This window comes from Gigantopelta aegis, chromosome 8 (genome assembly GCF_016097555.1).
Source record: "Gigantopelta aegis isolate Gae_Host chromosome 8, Gae_host_genome, whole genome shotgun sequence".
Lineage (NCBI taxonomy): Eukaryota > Metazoa > Mollusca > Gastropoda > Neomphalida > Peltospiridae > Gigantopelta > Gigantopelta aegis.
In genome coordinates this window covers 80,148,703-80,163,312 of record NC_054706.1, presented here as the reverse complement: position 1 = coordinate 80,163,312, position 14,610 = coordinate 80,148,703, and the positions used below count along the sequence as shown (strand labels likewise).

The following is a 14,610-nucleotide window of genomic DNA, read 5'->3' as shown; positions in this document are numbered from 1 at the left end:
ATATCACAGAATTTTACGGACACCGAATTTTACTCTAAACTTCAATTTGTGCTGTATTGGCCATTCTCAAAGAGAATGTTACACCCCTGCACCACGGTGAGGTTACAGCACGCGCAGGGGCAATCAAATAGAAAACATTTAGTTATATTAATCATACATTTTCATTTAACACTCATTGCATTTAAAGTGGACTAACTACAGGAGTTGACATTAAGAATGACGGATCTTGTTTACCATACCAACAGAGAACATATTAATGTTTTGATGTACTCGTGAATGCTAATAAACCTAATATTGGGCAAATTGTTACCTTTGACCTTAAGTGAATTTAGTACAGAGGTTGATATTTAAAAATCATTGATCCTTGGTGGGGGTACCCTAAGGAAAATTTTAACGTTAGTTTCGTTGATGTACTCAGTCATGCTAATTAATCTTCTAATTAGCGCTAATTAGTGGCAGTCTTAAGTGGATTAAGTACAGGAGTTGACACTTAAGAATGGTGGAGGATCTTAATTTGTACATCAACAGAGAAAATTTTAACATTAGTTTCGTTGATGCACTCGATCGTGCTAATTAACCTGAAATTGGGTGGATTGTGAGCTTTGACCCGTTCTTAAGTGGATTCGGTACAGGTTTTGACACTTAAGAATCACTGATCCTTAGTCAGGATACCCTAAAGAATATTTTGGCATCAGTTTCGTTGATGTACTCAACCATGCTAATTAAACTTCTAATTAGTGCTAATTAGGGGCGTTCTTAAGTGGACTAAGTACAGGAGCTGACACTTAAGAATGGTGGATCTTAATTAGTACATCAACAGAGAATATTTTGGTGTAGGTTTGATTGGTGTACTCAACCATGCTAATTAAACTTAAAATTTGGGGTATTTTGAGGGGTGGCCCCTCAGATTGGTACAGGAGATGACACTTAAGAATGGCCGTTTGGGGGTCCCACAGCCCACACCTACATATTCCAGGCGTCAGACCTTTTGTACTCGCAATGCTAATTAAACCTCTCTGGGCTCCCGGTTTATCTTGTTTTATGGGTACTCACGCTTTTCTGTTCACTTTCGTCCTCTTTCTCCTGTTTTATCGTCTTCGTGAGGCGAGCTATCAGCTGAGACTTGAGACCTTTCGAACTCAGTGTGCGACTTTCCAGTTCTCGTCGAAGATCAACAATCTGTGATTAAAACAATCCTTAATGAAAATCTCAACTACTACAGTCGACTAGCAGGGCTTATTAATGTTTTCTAATTAACAGAGAACCCACTTCAAGTAATTTGTTTAACCTCATTAATCATTCTGAACTTTTCATAACTATATTTTAACATATGAAAAAAATAAACATTTATACCGACATGAAAATCAAGGTAACAAATAGTTTTTAACTTAAATTTTGTCATACAGTGAATTTGTGTTAGAAATATGTGATCAAATTTAATATAGAAACAAAATAAAATTATACACTTCTGAGTTTCCTCGCAAATTAGCTTTTTGGAAAAGTTAATACAGCAAACAAATATGGCCTCATTAGACACAATACTCCCTACATCATTGAGAAATTGAAGATGTGTGTGTAATTTTCAACCAGCTATTACGTCTACACATTACTTACATTTCATCCAATAGGCCGCATTGCTGGTTCACGTTCATGCATATGGACTTTATATATAATAGCTGTGACCTGCATTTACAATATAAATTATGCAAAGCATATACTGGTGTGCAAACACCAGACATAGTACATTCTTTTAACCAGTTTCAGTTTCCTGTATAATCTAAAGCCGTCACATCTACAAAATATTTGTTTTTTAAATCATGGAATAAACCAACCCAAGTCCCTCCAAATAACTAACCCATGTCACAGAATAATATAAATGATTCAACAAACAAATAAATATTTTTCATCCAAACCTTCATCGATTTTGGATCCAATAACGCGTGGTGTGTCGGATCGTTCTTTTCTTCTGTTGTATTTTCCGCCATTTCGTCGTCGGCCTGTGAAAGAAGGGCAGAAATAAGCGAGTGGGAATCTACACCATGGGACAAGGCATCGCTACAAGATCAAATCCCCTCGGAGGCGGTGCTCTCTCTCCCACCCATCGACAACTCACTGGTGCATTGTAACATTGGCTCAACACGGAGACCAGAGTTTCCAAACTACTATTTGTTTGCCAAACTACAACTCCGCCTGAAAAGAAACCTCAAAAAAATGAACAGAAGATAATAATAATAAAAATAATTTAAAAATTGGAAATATTTTTCTTTGAATGCTGATACAAGTACGGTCTTACTTGTTGCCCGTTTTCCAAACCAGGATAAGGAAAGGACGTCATTTTGGGCTAACTGAATTCTGGGATATATCTGGTGGGGGACCATTCCGTGTGGAGTGGAGGGATCCTCTCACTGACGACTCCTAACGTGAAATACCACTCTCCGTGTTAATATTACAGCCCACTCAACACACCACCCCACCCAGTCTAGTCATTTCAAATACTCCAACATTTTACCTTCTTTCATTGCATTTGTTATTTTAAAATGCTTAAGGATATTTTATTTTTACTTACAAATAGTACTTGAAATGTATTCACGAGCAAAAAGTATTTACAACAAAAGATATTTTACTGTCAAATAATACTGGACCATTTTAGAAGGTGACACCCAAACAAAAGCTGTATCATTATTTAATGACAAGCAAACATGCTGTCCTATCCCTACATGCACATCGACAAGAGGAAATTACAAAACAAGACTGCATTTCTTCCTTTACCCCTTTACCTTTTGAAGATGGACCAACTAGCGGCTTCATAACTAGACAACTAATCATACATTCAAGTTCAAAACTATATATTGTTAGAAATTTAGTGAATTTTGTCTAATTTATGTCTATACTAAACCTTATATGTCTTGGCCAAACAAACAACAAGATATAGGTTCATTAAATATTCTAATAAACAAATAAGTTATCCACGGAATTTATTATGTAATGTATTCATTATATTCAGCTTTATTTTCTACCAGGCGACTGACATCGTAAATACTAATAGTATGTTTTAAGTACTTGTTCACCAAATAGCTTTTGCAAACTATGTATTATTATTAGTTATAGTATTATACTAGCGTAACCCATGCTTAGCTTAGTATCTATGGGATGTGGTGACCGTATACTGAGCTTTCCCCAGAAATACGACAACCAGCGTTTATCAGTTAATGCTATATATATGTAGTCACATTCATTTTTGTACACAATATTTAGCACAAGGGGTGTGTTCGGAAGTCAACTGAACATAACATGAGCATAAAATGATCCTTGTGTTATGCAGCATCAGGCAAGTAGAAAAACTGCCAGTCAGCAGTACAGATCAAACTGCCTTGCATGCTACATTATGATTTATAGATTATTATTATTCAAAATAATCATATGTGAACTGAATTTGAATGTGGTGAACACATTTATATTAAATTCATCAAAACTGGATTCAACTTTCAAGCCTATATACTGAGCTTTGGTTTAATTGTTATTTCAGCCAAGACAAATTGGATTTAGCAACACATCTTCAAACCACATTGTCAACGAGCTAACAACATTTTCTGGTACAGCTTAAACCTAAAATCAACGCTGTCAAATATAGTTTTTCTTTTCAAAAACAAAAATACAGGTATTACTTTCAAACAAATGCCTGGTGCCACCTTACAAAAACCCAGATGAAACTGTATAACATTTAAACATTACACCTTCATAAACACTAGCCAAACATTCCGCCACAAATTTATTACTTGAACCAATTAAACATACCACTACCCTTATGTACTAGCTTTACAATAGTTTCATGGCTACACGAGTACTGTGAGAGTGGTATTTCCGGCGACACACTGTATCAAAAGAAAAACAAGACAGATAATTAGAAAGTGCCTGAGGTGGGAGGTCCTTGCCGTCGAAGACAGCTATCTTTCTCTGGAGCTGCTTGGCATAGGCCGCCTGTAGACTGGTGTAATCGAGCCGCGGGGGGCTACACATCCAGACGTCGGGCATGAAAACAACGACTGTTTCAACGCGGGCCGGAACCTGTTTGCCCTTGTGGGTAGTCTCCGGGCGGAGGTAGCGGATCTCTGCAAATCGATACCTGTGGTGAAGATGGGGGTATGCAACAATAACGGATTCCCGAACATACACATCGAAAACATAATGACAAATAATGTATTTCTCAACATAAAATAAACAAGAAATAAATATGGAAAAACTATATATACGTAGCAAACCATAAAACAAAACCTGCCACGAATTTTACTCATTCCAAATAAATATATCCATCAGGGCTTGAAATTAATATTCTGAACCAGGCGAATTGTGTGTCTAAAGTGAAAACATTACAGGCGCGTGCGCGGGGGGGTTTGGGGGTCGAAACCCCCCGATCAAGGCGAAAAAAATATTCATATCCCGATTTTTAATGTAATTTCTTTCCAAAACAATGTGGGCAGAAAGCAGCTCGGCTAGCCAGCAAAAAACACCTCAGAATGGCCCTAGAAGGGGTCAATTTTTCAAAACATTTCCAGACCCCCACCACGGGCTTCACGCCTGCGGCGCTCGCGGTGTCGGGCTTCGCCAGACACCTCGACACCCCCCCCTGCAAAACTTCCTGCGCACCTCCCTGCATTAGGAGCAAAATATTTATTTTGGGGGAGTAGCTTGATTATTAAAATGAAAAAATGCCCATTAAGATGACATTTTGTATGATGATATTGTGCAACAGTGACATCATGTTTGTAGATTGACAAACCATGTGGTTTAGATCAAGTGTTTATTTAGATATTTGATTTATATTAAGTACTGTAAATCATGAAATTAATGCGAGCAAGTAATTAATGCGAAAAATGCGACGAACACATCGACGCAATAATAACTTGACGCATTTTGTTTAGTTTCATTCCCAATACAAAAAATGTGCAGGATTTTATTATAATACTTTTATAATATAAAGATGAAACAAAACACAAAAACTATTTTTGTTAAATGTCTTTTTGTGAATACTTCAAGAATCTTTCTTTCGTTTCGATGTTGCCATTCTATTTTCACTTTCCTGGAATATCATAGCGGTTATATAATACAGTGATGTTCCAAATGTTTTGTTTTTAAAAAGCTCATTTTGCGATGTGAGTATTTTTCAAATGCTCTTACACTTCTGCATTACTGTATACATTTAAACTGTTTTGAACATTTGTAAAATTATAATCAACAAATTTTATTACTAAATATATTCCTTTAAAAATGAAACAGTAGAAAATTATATAACCGCAACCAACAATCCGTGCGTATTTCTTCAAACCATTTGGCTCGACTCTATACATGGCATTTAAGTTAGACTGGTCGCAAGTTGTCACTGTTGCAATGCGAGGCATACCCTTAACAATAAGGTGTAGTTATACTAATTACACTACTTTAAGTAATTAGGGCTTCCTGGTCGACCCACCATGTGATTAGCTTCAGATTATGTAGTAGCTGTGAAAACAACCACTGACTTCTTTTAACATGAAAGATGAAGCCCAAACAATATAATAACAACACAACTGTGGTTTTTATGTGATGTGGACTTTTGCCCGACGCATTAATAAAAATACGCATTTTTGTTCACTCATGTACGGACGCAATAATATCATGACCTATTAATTACATGATTTACATTATTTTAAAATGATGAAATACTGTGTTGCGTGTGCATACTGCACCCAGTTTATAAGCTAGTTATCATGTGGGGGTTTTAATACAAAAGTCAACAATTTAATGAGCCCCCCCTCCCCTCCCCACTGAGTCTCAAGTTAACCCCAAGTCATGTTTTCATTGTAAAATGACAGGTATAGCATAATTGTACTTTGAAATCAATGGACTGCACCAGAATGTAAACATAATTCTGAATAAATAGTAATAAATCAATTTCTTTTCCATAAAGAAACCCCCACTCCACTCTCATTGACAGATTACATTTAAAGCCATTTTATCAGATTTGCATGCATGTTTTATAGCATCAACATGATGGTTCTCTTATCATACAATAAACTACGAGGCTATGAGACCGGGATTAAATTTCAAACAGTTATATGTAATGAATTTCAAGAAAATGCAAGCAAGAGGAAAAAAAAGCTCAGAAATTACAGCACATAATGGGAACTTTAACAAACACATTTCTCTTTCATCGACTACTGTAAACTAGTTCTTAATGTATAGCTGAGTAGAAACACACCGATAGAAAAAAGTCCTTGCAGATGAAATAACACTATTCAATGATTATCAACAAAACTCTTATTAAAAGACATGACGTGACATGGTCCCTTCAGCTGTCTACACATTCATGAAATACAACATAAATATATTAATTTCTTCCAAAGGATTCAAACGAATCACTACCACAAGAATTACAATTGTACTGTATGATGACAATTTTGTTCATCACGCCGTATCTGGTTCGGATTCCAGTCTCAAATCAGCTGTGTTCCTCAGGCAAGAAGCTAATGATTCCCGGCAGTTCAACAACAGAATTACTACTTAGAAATTAAAAATCTTATCAGTTACCAAGCCTGCCACTTTATTGGAAGAATTATCTGATGTACAAATCAAACCCAAAAATAAAATCTCAGCTAATTTATTAACTTACAAACAGGTCCATACCTGAATAAGAAAAGGAATATTTTTCTAACAACATCTCAGATCATTTCAAATTACAGCTGTCTTGTGTTTACATTATCGATACATCGATACTTGGTTATCGATACATCGATACTTGGTTGAGATGGAAACAAACGAGACCCACTACCAGCACACAGCTTACTTTCCCATAGTTAAGACAGTACATACCACAGCCTTTGATGTACCAGTCAGGGAGTTACTGGTCGGAACAGGAAAAACCCAGCTCATCAACACTAACCCATGTTGCACCTCAGATGAACATTCAACTACTGAGCTACACCTCACCCATACTAAATTCCAGTGCAAACACCACAACATAATTTTAAACAGTTCAACTTTTTTGAAATATTGAAATTTAATTACTACTTAAGAAAATACTTGTAAAATAAATAAAGTTAGTTGTCTTTCAAAGATTAATCCAGCCACAAAAGACATGGGAAAAACTACATAGCATAAGACTACCACACTCCCAAATATCTTGAGATAAAAAAACTACAAACTGTCCAGGAAAGACAGATGTCACCGTACATATCTGTACGTAAACACAAAAACAATCTGTCTCCTCTGACCATGGTTTATCTAACCCAATATTACTCTCCAAAAACAATCTGTCTCCTCTGACCATGGTCTATCTAACCCAATATTACTCTCCAAAAACAATCTGTCTCCTCTGACCATGGTCTATCTAACCCAATATTACTCTCCAAAAACAATCTGTCTCCTCTGACCATGGTCTATCTAACCCAATATTACTCTCCAAAAAGAATCAAAGCACTCAAATTTGAGTTAAAAGATATTTTTCCAATACACCAAACCGAACACAAATCGAACATGATGGGAAGAAACTGAAACGGGTGAGGAGTGAAGGAAAAGGTTTGGGTTAAGAGGGTCGGTTGGTCAAAGGAAAAGGTAAAGTTTGTTTTGTTTAACGATACCACTAGAGCACATTCATTTACTAATCAGCAGCTATTGGATGTCAAATATTTGATTATTCTGACATAATAGTCTTGAGAGGAAACTGCTAAATTTTTCCATCAGTAGCAAGGGATCTTTTATATGCACCATCCCACAGACAAGATAGCACATACCACGGCCTTTGGACAGGGGGTGGAGTAAAGGAAAGGGAAAGGTTAAAAGTAGGGGAGAGAAAGAAATGGAATGGATGAGAAGGGAAGGCCAGGGAAGGCCAGAAAAGATCATGGAGTTGGGTACAAGAGGGAACAGGAGCCGATGGAATGGGAGGGATGATGGGCTGAGGTGGGAAATGTTATTTCAATCTCATTGAATTTAAATCTGTGCCATAAATTGATGCAATAAGTGTTTTCTAATTGCTAATAAAAATATAATAGCATGTTTACGAAGTCTATCATGATGATTTGAGATTGATGTTTTGGCATTCCAGTCTCGACTGCAGAAAACATCATATCCTGAAATGGTTGTTATGCAACAACTAGCAAAGTGCTAAATTTTGATACAAAAACAAAACATTTTTAAAACAAACCTAGGACTAAGTCAGGCAAACATGTGTCACAGTTAAAAAATGTGTTTAAACTCATGAAAGAATACATGAATATGGCAGAGGATCATTTTGAGTGAAACTTGTAAGAGCAACCAAAGTAGTATTTGTCTGAAGACACTACTGCACATTCTAAACTAGGACTATACTGACACTTTGTCGACTATTTGGTGTCTAAAATGTGGTTATTTTGACACTTTATCGGCTATTTGGTGTATAACATGTGGTTATTTTGACACTTTGTCGGCTATTTGGTGTACAACATGTGGTTATTTTGACACTTTGTCGGCTATTTGGTGTATAACGTGGTTATTTTGACACTTTGTCGACTATTTGGTGTATAACATGTGGTTATCTTAACACTTTGTCGGCTATTTGGTGTACAACATGTGGTTATTTTGACACTGTCTTCTATTTGGTGTATAACATGTGGTTATTTTGACACTTGGTCTAGAGCAAAAAGAAACCTGCTGCCACCCCAAGCTCTTCAAGCTACTCTTCTGAATAGCAGCAAAGGATCATTTATATATATAGATAAGACGACACATACCAAGACTTTTGTTCAACCAATTGCGGAACATTGGGTGGGTCTCTCTAGTAGTTTGGAGGTCTACAGCTATAGGAGTGAAAATGCCACTCACCACTGTGTGCAGGCACTGAGGTCGAGTCCGGTCAGCGCCTTGGTCGTCCGTATCGCTGTCTTTATGAGAACCTGCGGGTTGTCCTCAGGATCGGCCCCGTCCAGTGCCGCGGACCACGCTCCACCGATTGCCATCGGCTCGTTCTTGCCTCGCACGCCAACCAGGAACTGCAGCAAGCGAGTCGGATGCTGAAACGTCTCCATGTTGTCTTCGGCTAGATTGCACGATTTCTTATACAGGTCTTCCAGGGGTGGCGACGCCAGTAACATCACCTGAAATTACATCAAACATCAGATTTCTTATACAGGCCTTCCAGGGGCAGCTATGCCAGTTATGTCACCTGAAATTACATCAAACATCAGATTTCTTATACAGGCCTTCCAGGGGCAGCGATGCCAGTTACGTCACCTGAAATTATATCAAACATCAGATTTCTTATACAGGCCTTCCAGGGGCAGCGATGCCATTACGTCACCTGAAATTATATCAAACATCAGATTTCTTATACAGGTCTTCCAGGGGTGGTGACGCCAGTAACATCACCTGAAATTACATCAAACATCAGATTTCTTATACAGGCCTTCAAGGGGCAGCGATGCCATTACGTCACCTGAAATTATATCAAACATCAGATTTCTTATACAGGTCTTCGAAGGGTGGCGAAGCCAGTAACATTGACAGTGAAGAGGTGGTCAACATCTGATGGGTCGTGGACAAACAGTCATATGTACATTGACTGTGAAGAGGTGGTCAACATCTGATGGGTCATGGACAAACAGTCAGATGTGCATTGACTGTGAAGAGGTGGTCAACATCTGATGGGTCGTGGACAAACAGTCAGATGTGCATTGACTGTGAAGAGGTGGTCAACATCTGATGGGTCGAGGACAAACAGTCAGATGTACATTGACAGTGAAGAGGTGGTCAACATCTGATGGGTCAAGGACAGTCAGATGTACATGGACAGTGAAGAGGTGGTCAGACGTACATACGTACAAACAGACGTACCTTGGACATGAAGAGGTGGTCTGCATCTGAGGGGGTCGAGGACAGACAGATGTACCTTGGCAGTAAAGAGGTGATCTGCGTCTGGGGGTCGAGTACAGACAGACAGACAGACTGTGTACATCAGACAGACATACCTTGGCTGTGAAGAGGTGATCAGCGTCCGGGGGGGGTCGAGTACAGACAGACAGACTGATGTACAGACAGACATACCTTGGCTGTGAAGAGGTGATCAGCATCCGGGGGTCGAGTACAGATAGACACATTGATGTACAGACAGACATACCTTGGCTGTGAAGAGGTAATCAGCGTCCGGGGGTCTAGTACAGACAGACAGACTATGTACAGACCGACATACCTTGGCTGTGAAGAGGTGATCTGCGTCCGGGGATCTAGTACAGACAGACAGACTGATGTACAGACATACATACCTTGGCTGTGAAGAGGTGATCAGCATCCGGGGGTCGAGTACAGACAGACAGACTGATGTACAGACCGACATACCTTGGCTGTGAAGAGGTGATCAGCGTCCGGGGGTCGAGTAAAGACAGACGTACAGACAGACAGACAGACTGATGTACAGACAGACATACCTTGGCTGTGAAGAGGTGATCAGCGTCCGGGGGGTCTAGTACTGCATCGTTGGGGTGGAGTGGCTCCACATCTTTGGGCATCACGTGGAAGGCGCAGTTGGCACCGAGTTTGAAGGGCTGGTTGAGGACGAAGGCGTCGGTCCAGGAGAAGACCGCGTTGAAGCAGTCGCTCGGGATGTACATGTTCGGGTAGCGCGAGCGCAGAGTGATCACACCAGACTCTTTACTGAAACAAATGAGAACAACCCGAACAGTGTTTTCAATCACTGAATATAAATATTTGTCATAACATTACCATGTTAGTGTACAATGTTTACTTTAAGCTGAATAAAACATTGCTCGCAAATGATTTTTTTTGGACAAATATGAAAGTTTATGGGATGTAAACGTGAGAAAAACAATGTTTTATATTTTAAACAAATATAATTTTATGAAGATAATCACTGCTTTATATCAACCATAAAATGGGCTTTAATCCATTTCAGTACAACCAGAGAGCATGCAACCTTGCATTGAATACCAAATAAACAATCTATGTGATTCTCTCTAGTTGCCCCATTTCGTTACAAACCCTTATCAATTGGCAAATTGGAAGTTGAACATCTATGGTCCAGTTACGTTTGTCTTTGCTGAACAAACAAAAGCTCATTGTGCCTGCTACTGCTACTTCTTAAATCTCACTTTCCATCAAAGGAAATAACATATGTATACCAGTTTGGGATATACAAATATATAAAGTAGATACAGTTTGACAAAACTTTCATACTAGACAGTTAAAGTAAGACAAAAGAATTTGCAAGAAACAAAACATATTTTAAAGAGGAAAAAAAATCCTTTTTGTGATAATTTATTTTCACTGTAAGCATATCTATAGTCCGTCCCACAGGAAACACCTTTTTTATACTATGGAATTTACTATTAGTTATTTATTTCTGAGCTGACTGATTTGTAAACTGGACACAAAATTAGTATTTTTTTGTTATTTCCAAAACACTTTTAGTTTTCTTCTAAACGTCAAACCAAACAAATTATTTACAAAAAAACAAAAATTCATAGAATGATGTGAAAGACTATAAATAAGTGACTAACCAGTCAAAGGATATTTTAGGGATCTGCACTACGTAGCGTGGAACCACTCTGGGCTGTCTCCGGCGGACTGGACTGCGAGACCGACGCACTTCCCGCGGTTTCGGTCCGATGGGCGACCGCTGGCGTTTGAGTCGCTGCTCTCGGCGATCGCGCCGGTCTCTCTCTCGGTCCTGGTCTCGGTGTTTGTCTCTCTCCATCTTACTGAACCGATTGCCGTCATTACGAGCATGCATCGGGTTACCGCGACCCCCACCTGGGTACATGCCTGGGAAAAAAAACAGGTGTCAGGACACAACAGACAGCAGTAAACAACAGACACAACAAACATGAATTTCTCTGTTGACACCCCAACTGTTAAATAATAGATTATTATTGAATACTTTAACAGAGTCAATAAAGAAAAGCAACATGAAAACTCATTTCAATAATGGAACTAGCCGTTACACTGTGGGCTTTCAACTTAGTTTCTTTCAGTTAACCAAGTATGGTAATTATGTTCACTCATAGAAAGCTGTGACATCTGAGACGTGTGGGGGAGGAACCTGGTTCATCGATTCTCTCGGTTAGCCAAGTTAACTAATTATGGTAATTATATTCACCCATAGAAGGCTGTGACATCTGAGACGTGTGGGGGAGGAACCTGGTTCGTTTCTCTCGGTTAGCTAAGTTAACTAATTATGGTAATTATGTTCACCCATAGAAGGCTGTGGCGTCTGAGACGTGTGGGGGAGGAACCTGGTTCGTTTCTCTCGGTTAGCTAAGTTAACTAATTATGTTCACCCATAGAAGGCTGTGGCGTCTGAGACGTGTGGGGGAGGAACCTGGTTCGTTTCTCTCGGTTAGTTAACTAATTATGGTAATTATGTTCACCCATAGAAGGCTGTGACATCTGAGACGTGTGGGGGAGGAACCTGGTTCGTTTCTCTCGGTTAGCCAAGTTAACTAATTATGGTAATTATGTTCACCCATAGAAGGCTGTGACATCTGAGACGTGTGGGGGAGGAACCTGGTTCGATTCTCTCGGTTAGCTAAGTTAACTAATTATGGTAATTATGTTCACCCATAGAAGGCTGTGGCGTCTGAGACGTGTGGGGGAGGAACCTGGTTCATCATTTCTCTCGGTTAGCTAAGTTAACTAATTATGGTAATTATGTTCACCCATAGAAGGCTGTGGCGTCTGAGACATGAGTGGGGGAGGAACCTGGTTCATCGCCCCGACCGACATCTGTCCTGGCATCCCCACCGACTGTTGTTGCATGCCAGGCATTCCTTTACCACTGTGATTCTGAGCACTGCCGGACTGAAAAATATAATTAAATTTTTACAGTCTAAATTGTGGGGTTTGGTACAAACTATGTGTGTTAATTTATACTAGCATGAGCACAGTATAGCTCAAAACAATCTGATGTAACACTGGTACAGCCATCACGTTGTGACAGGTACTGGGTTCATATCTCAGCATCAGCTCCCAACTGCAGTGTTCGAGCTTAACGGTATTACGATATCCCGGGGATACCAGGATTTAATTTTGGATACCAGACTTCAAGAACCCAGTATCCCAACGGGATACCATATATAATGTTGATGGGTTTTTTTTAATCCTGCGTTTTTATTTTTCGCTGAAACAATGAAAGTCGTCATTTACTAGTGAAGTTAAGTAACAGTATGTTCGAGCTCGTACCCAGTCTAATGCTATGCCGTAACAATATCTCCCCCAACTCGTACCCATTCCAATGCTACACTGGAGCAATAGCGGCGTAGCAATAGACTAGGAACTGCTAAGTCGTTTTGGGGTTTTTTTATGTTTCCTCCCTTCAAATTTTATTTGAGATGTTGATTACACATCTGCAGAAAATTGATACAGGTGGGTTTATCATTAGTAATGTCAGAAACACTTATAGATTACTGCTATATATTAATTTATGTCAGAATTACTCAAAAATAGATGTAGGAAATCTTTTTGCCGATTCCGTTCATTGCGAATATTACGAATTCCGCAATATCGATTGCGGCGTTGCAATAGACTGGGAACGAGAACAGTGTCGTCCAGGTTTGTTACGATGTTATTTATGAATTTCATTTAAGTGGGATTCCAAAATCTCAGGTGGGATACCAGATTTTGAAATGTTAGTATCCAAATGGGATACTGGCCAAAAATTGTAATCCCGATCACTGAACTGGAATGTAAAGATCAGCAACGAGTGTGTTATGGCTCCTACCCATTTTCACACACAGCCACGATGTAGACCAGTGGTACAGCATTCGCCTGGTGTGCATTCGACCCATTTCTAATCAAGTGAGTGCTCCACAACTGGTGCAACAAAGGTCATGGTATGTACTATCCTGTCTGTGAGATGGAGCATATAAAACATCCCTTGCTGCAATAAAAAATAGTCAATGGAGTGACAAAGTAGGTTTCTTCTCTCATTATCTGTGTTCCTCATTATACAACAGCCTGCAAAATTACCGTATTCGCATCGCAAAAAGCGATGCAAAATCTTGCGATCGTGATGCAATATTGTAACAATGACTAGCAGTTTGCGATGCATGTTTTTTGTAACCAAATTGATCTTTGAATTGAGATCGCGGGAGAAGAACACACTTAGGGGTGTCGATTTTCCGTTATCGCAGCCAAGGTAACTGATCGCCAATGATAAACATTTTTTAAATTTATCTCAGTGTACAACCTTCTCGCGTGTGTTAGTATTTCAAATAGAAAATACTGTCGGAATACGCGGAGGATGTTTGATGTTTTAACAAGAACAGTGACGTAACGTACTAGTTGCTACGTCATCATGGTAACCTAATTTGCAAGCAACATTGACCTTGTACACTGAACTTGTAGCCTACCGTGCACGCAAATATATTCACGAAATAAATATACCGCGAAAATTGCAAACATTCTGATAGCTCCGCGAATTTAATTACACGTCAACTTATTTCCGATTTAGCTTTGAATAATGCCTATAGATACAAAACACATAGTACATCGAAAGCACTTGATTTTTATCGTCAAATTACCTGCCACGTGGTTTTATACTACAAGTGACACTCGGTGCTATGCATGATCTGCGTTCAGCGATAGCCA

General features: G+C 39.1%; 1 protein-coding gene across 2 annotated transcripts in view; it reads right to left on the bottom strand.

Moving 5' to 3' along the window:
* LOC121378733 (cell division cycle and apoptosis regulator protein 1-like) overlaps nucleotides 1–14,610 on the bottom strand; it is a 59,259-nt gene that overhangs the window by 35,014 nt on the left and 9,635 nt on the right. For both annotated transcript variants that reach the window (XM_041507019.1, XM_041507020.1), the window contains exons 6-12: nucleotides 12,681–12,822; nucleotides 11,523–11,787; nucleotides 10,434–10,659; nucleotides 8,836–9,107; nucleotides 3,913–4,123; nucleotides 1,914–1,997; nucleotides 1,054–1,179 (exon numbers count right to left, since the gene is read on the bottom strand). In XM_041507019.1, coding sequence (XP_041362953.1) covers nucleotides 1,054–1,179; nucleotides 1,914–1,997; nucleotides 3,913–4,123; nucleotides 8,836–9,107; nucleotides 10,434–10,659; nucleotides 11,523–11,787; nucleotides 12,681–12,822 — 1,326 coding nt within the window. The remainder of the gene's footprint in view (nucleotides 1–1,053; nucleotides 1,180–1,913; nucleotides 1,998–3,912; nucleotides 4,124–8,835; nucleotides 9,108–10,433; nucleotides 10,660–11,522; nucleotides 11,788–12,680; nucleotides 12,823–14,610) is intronic.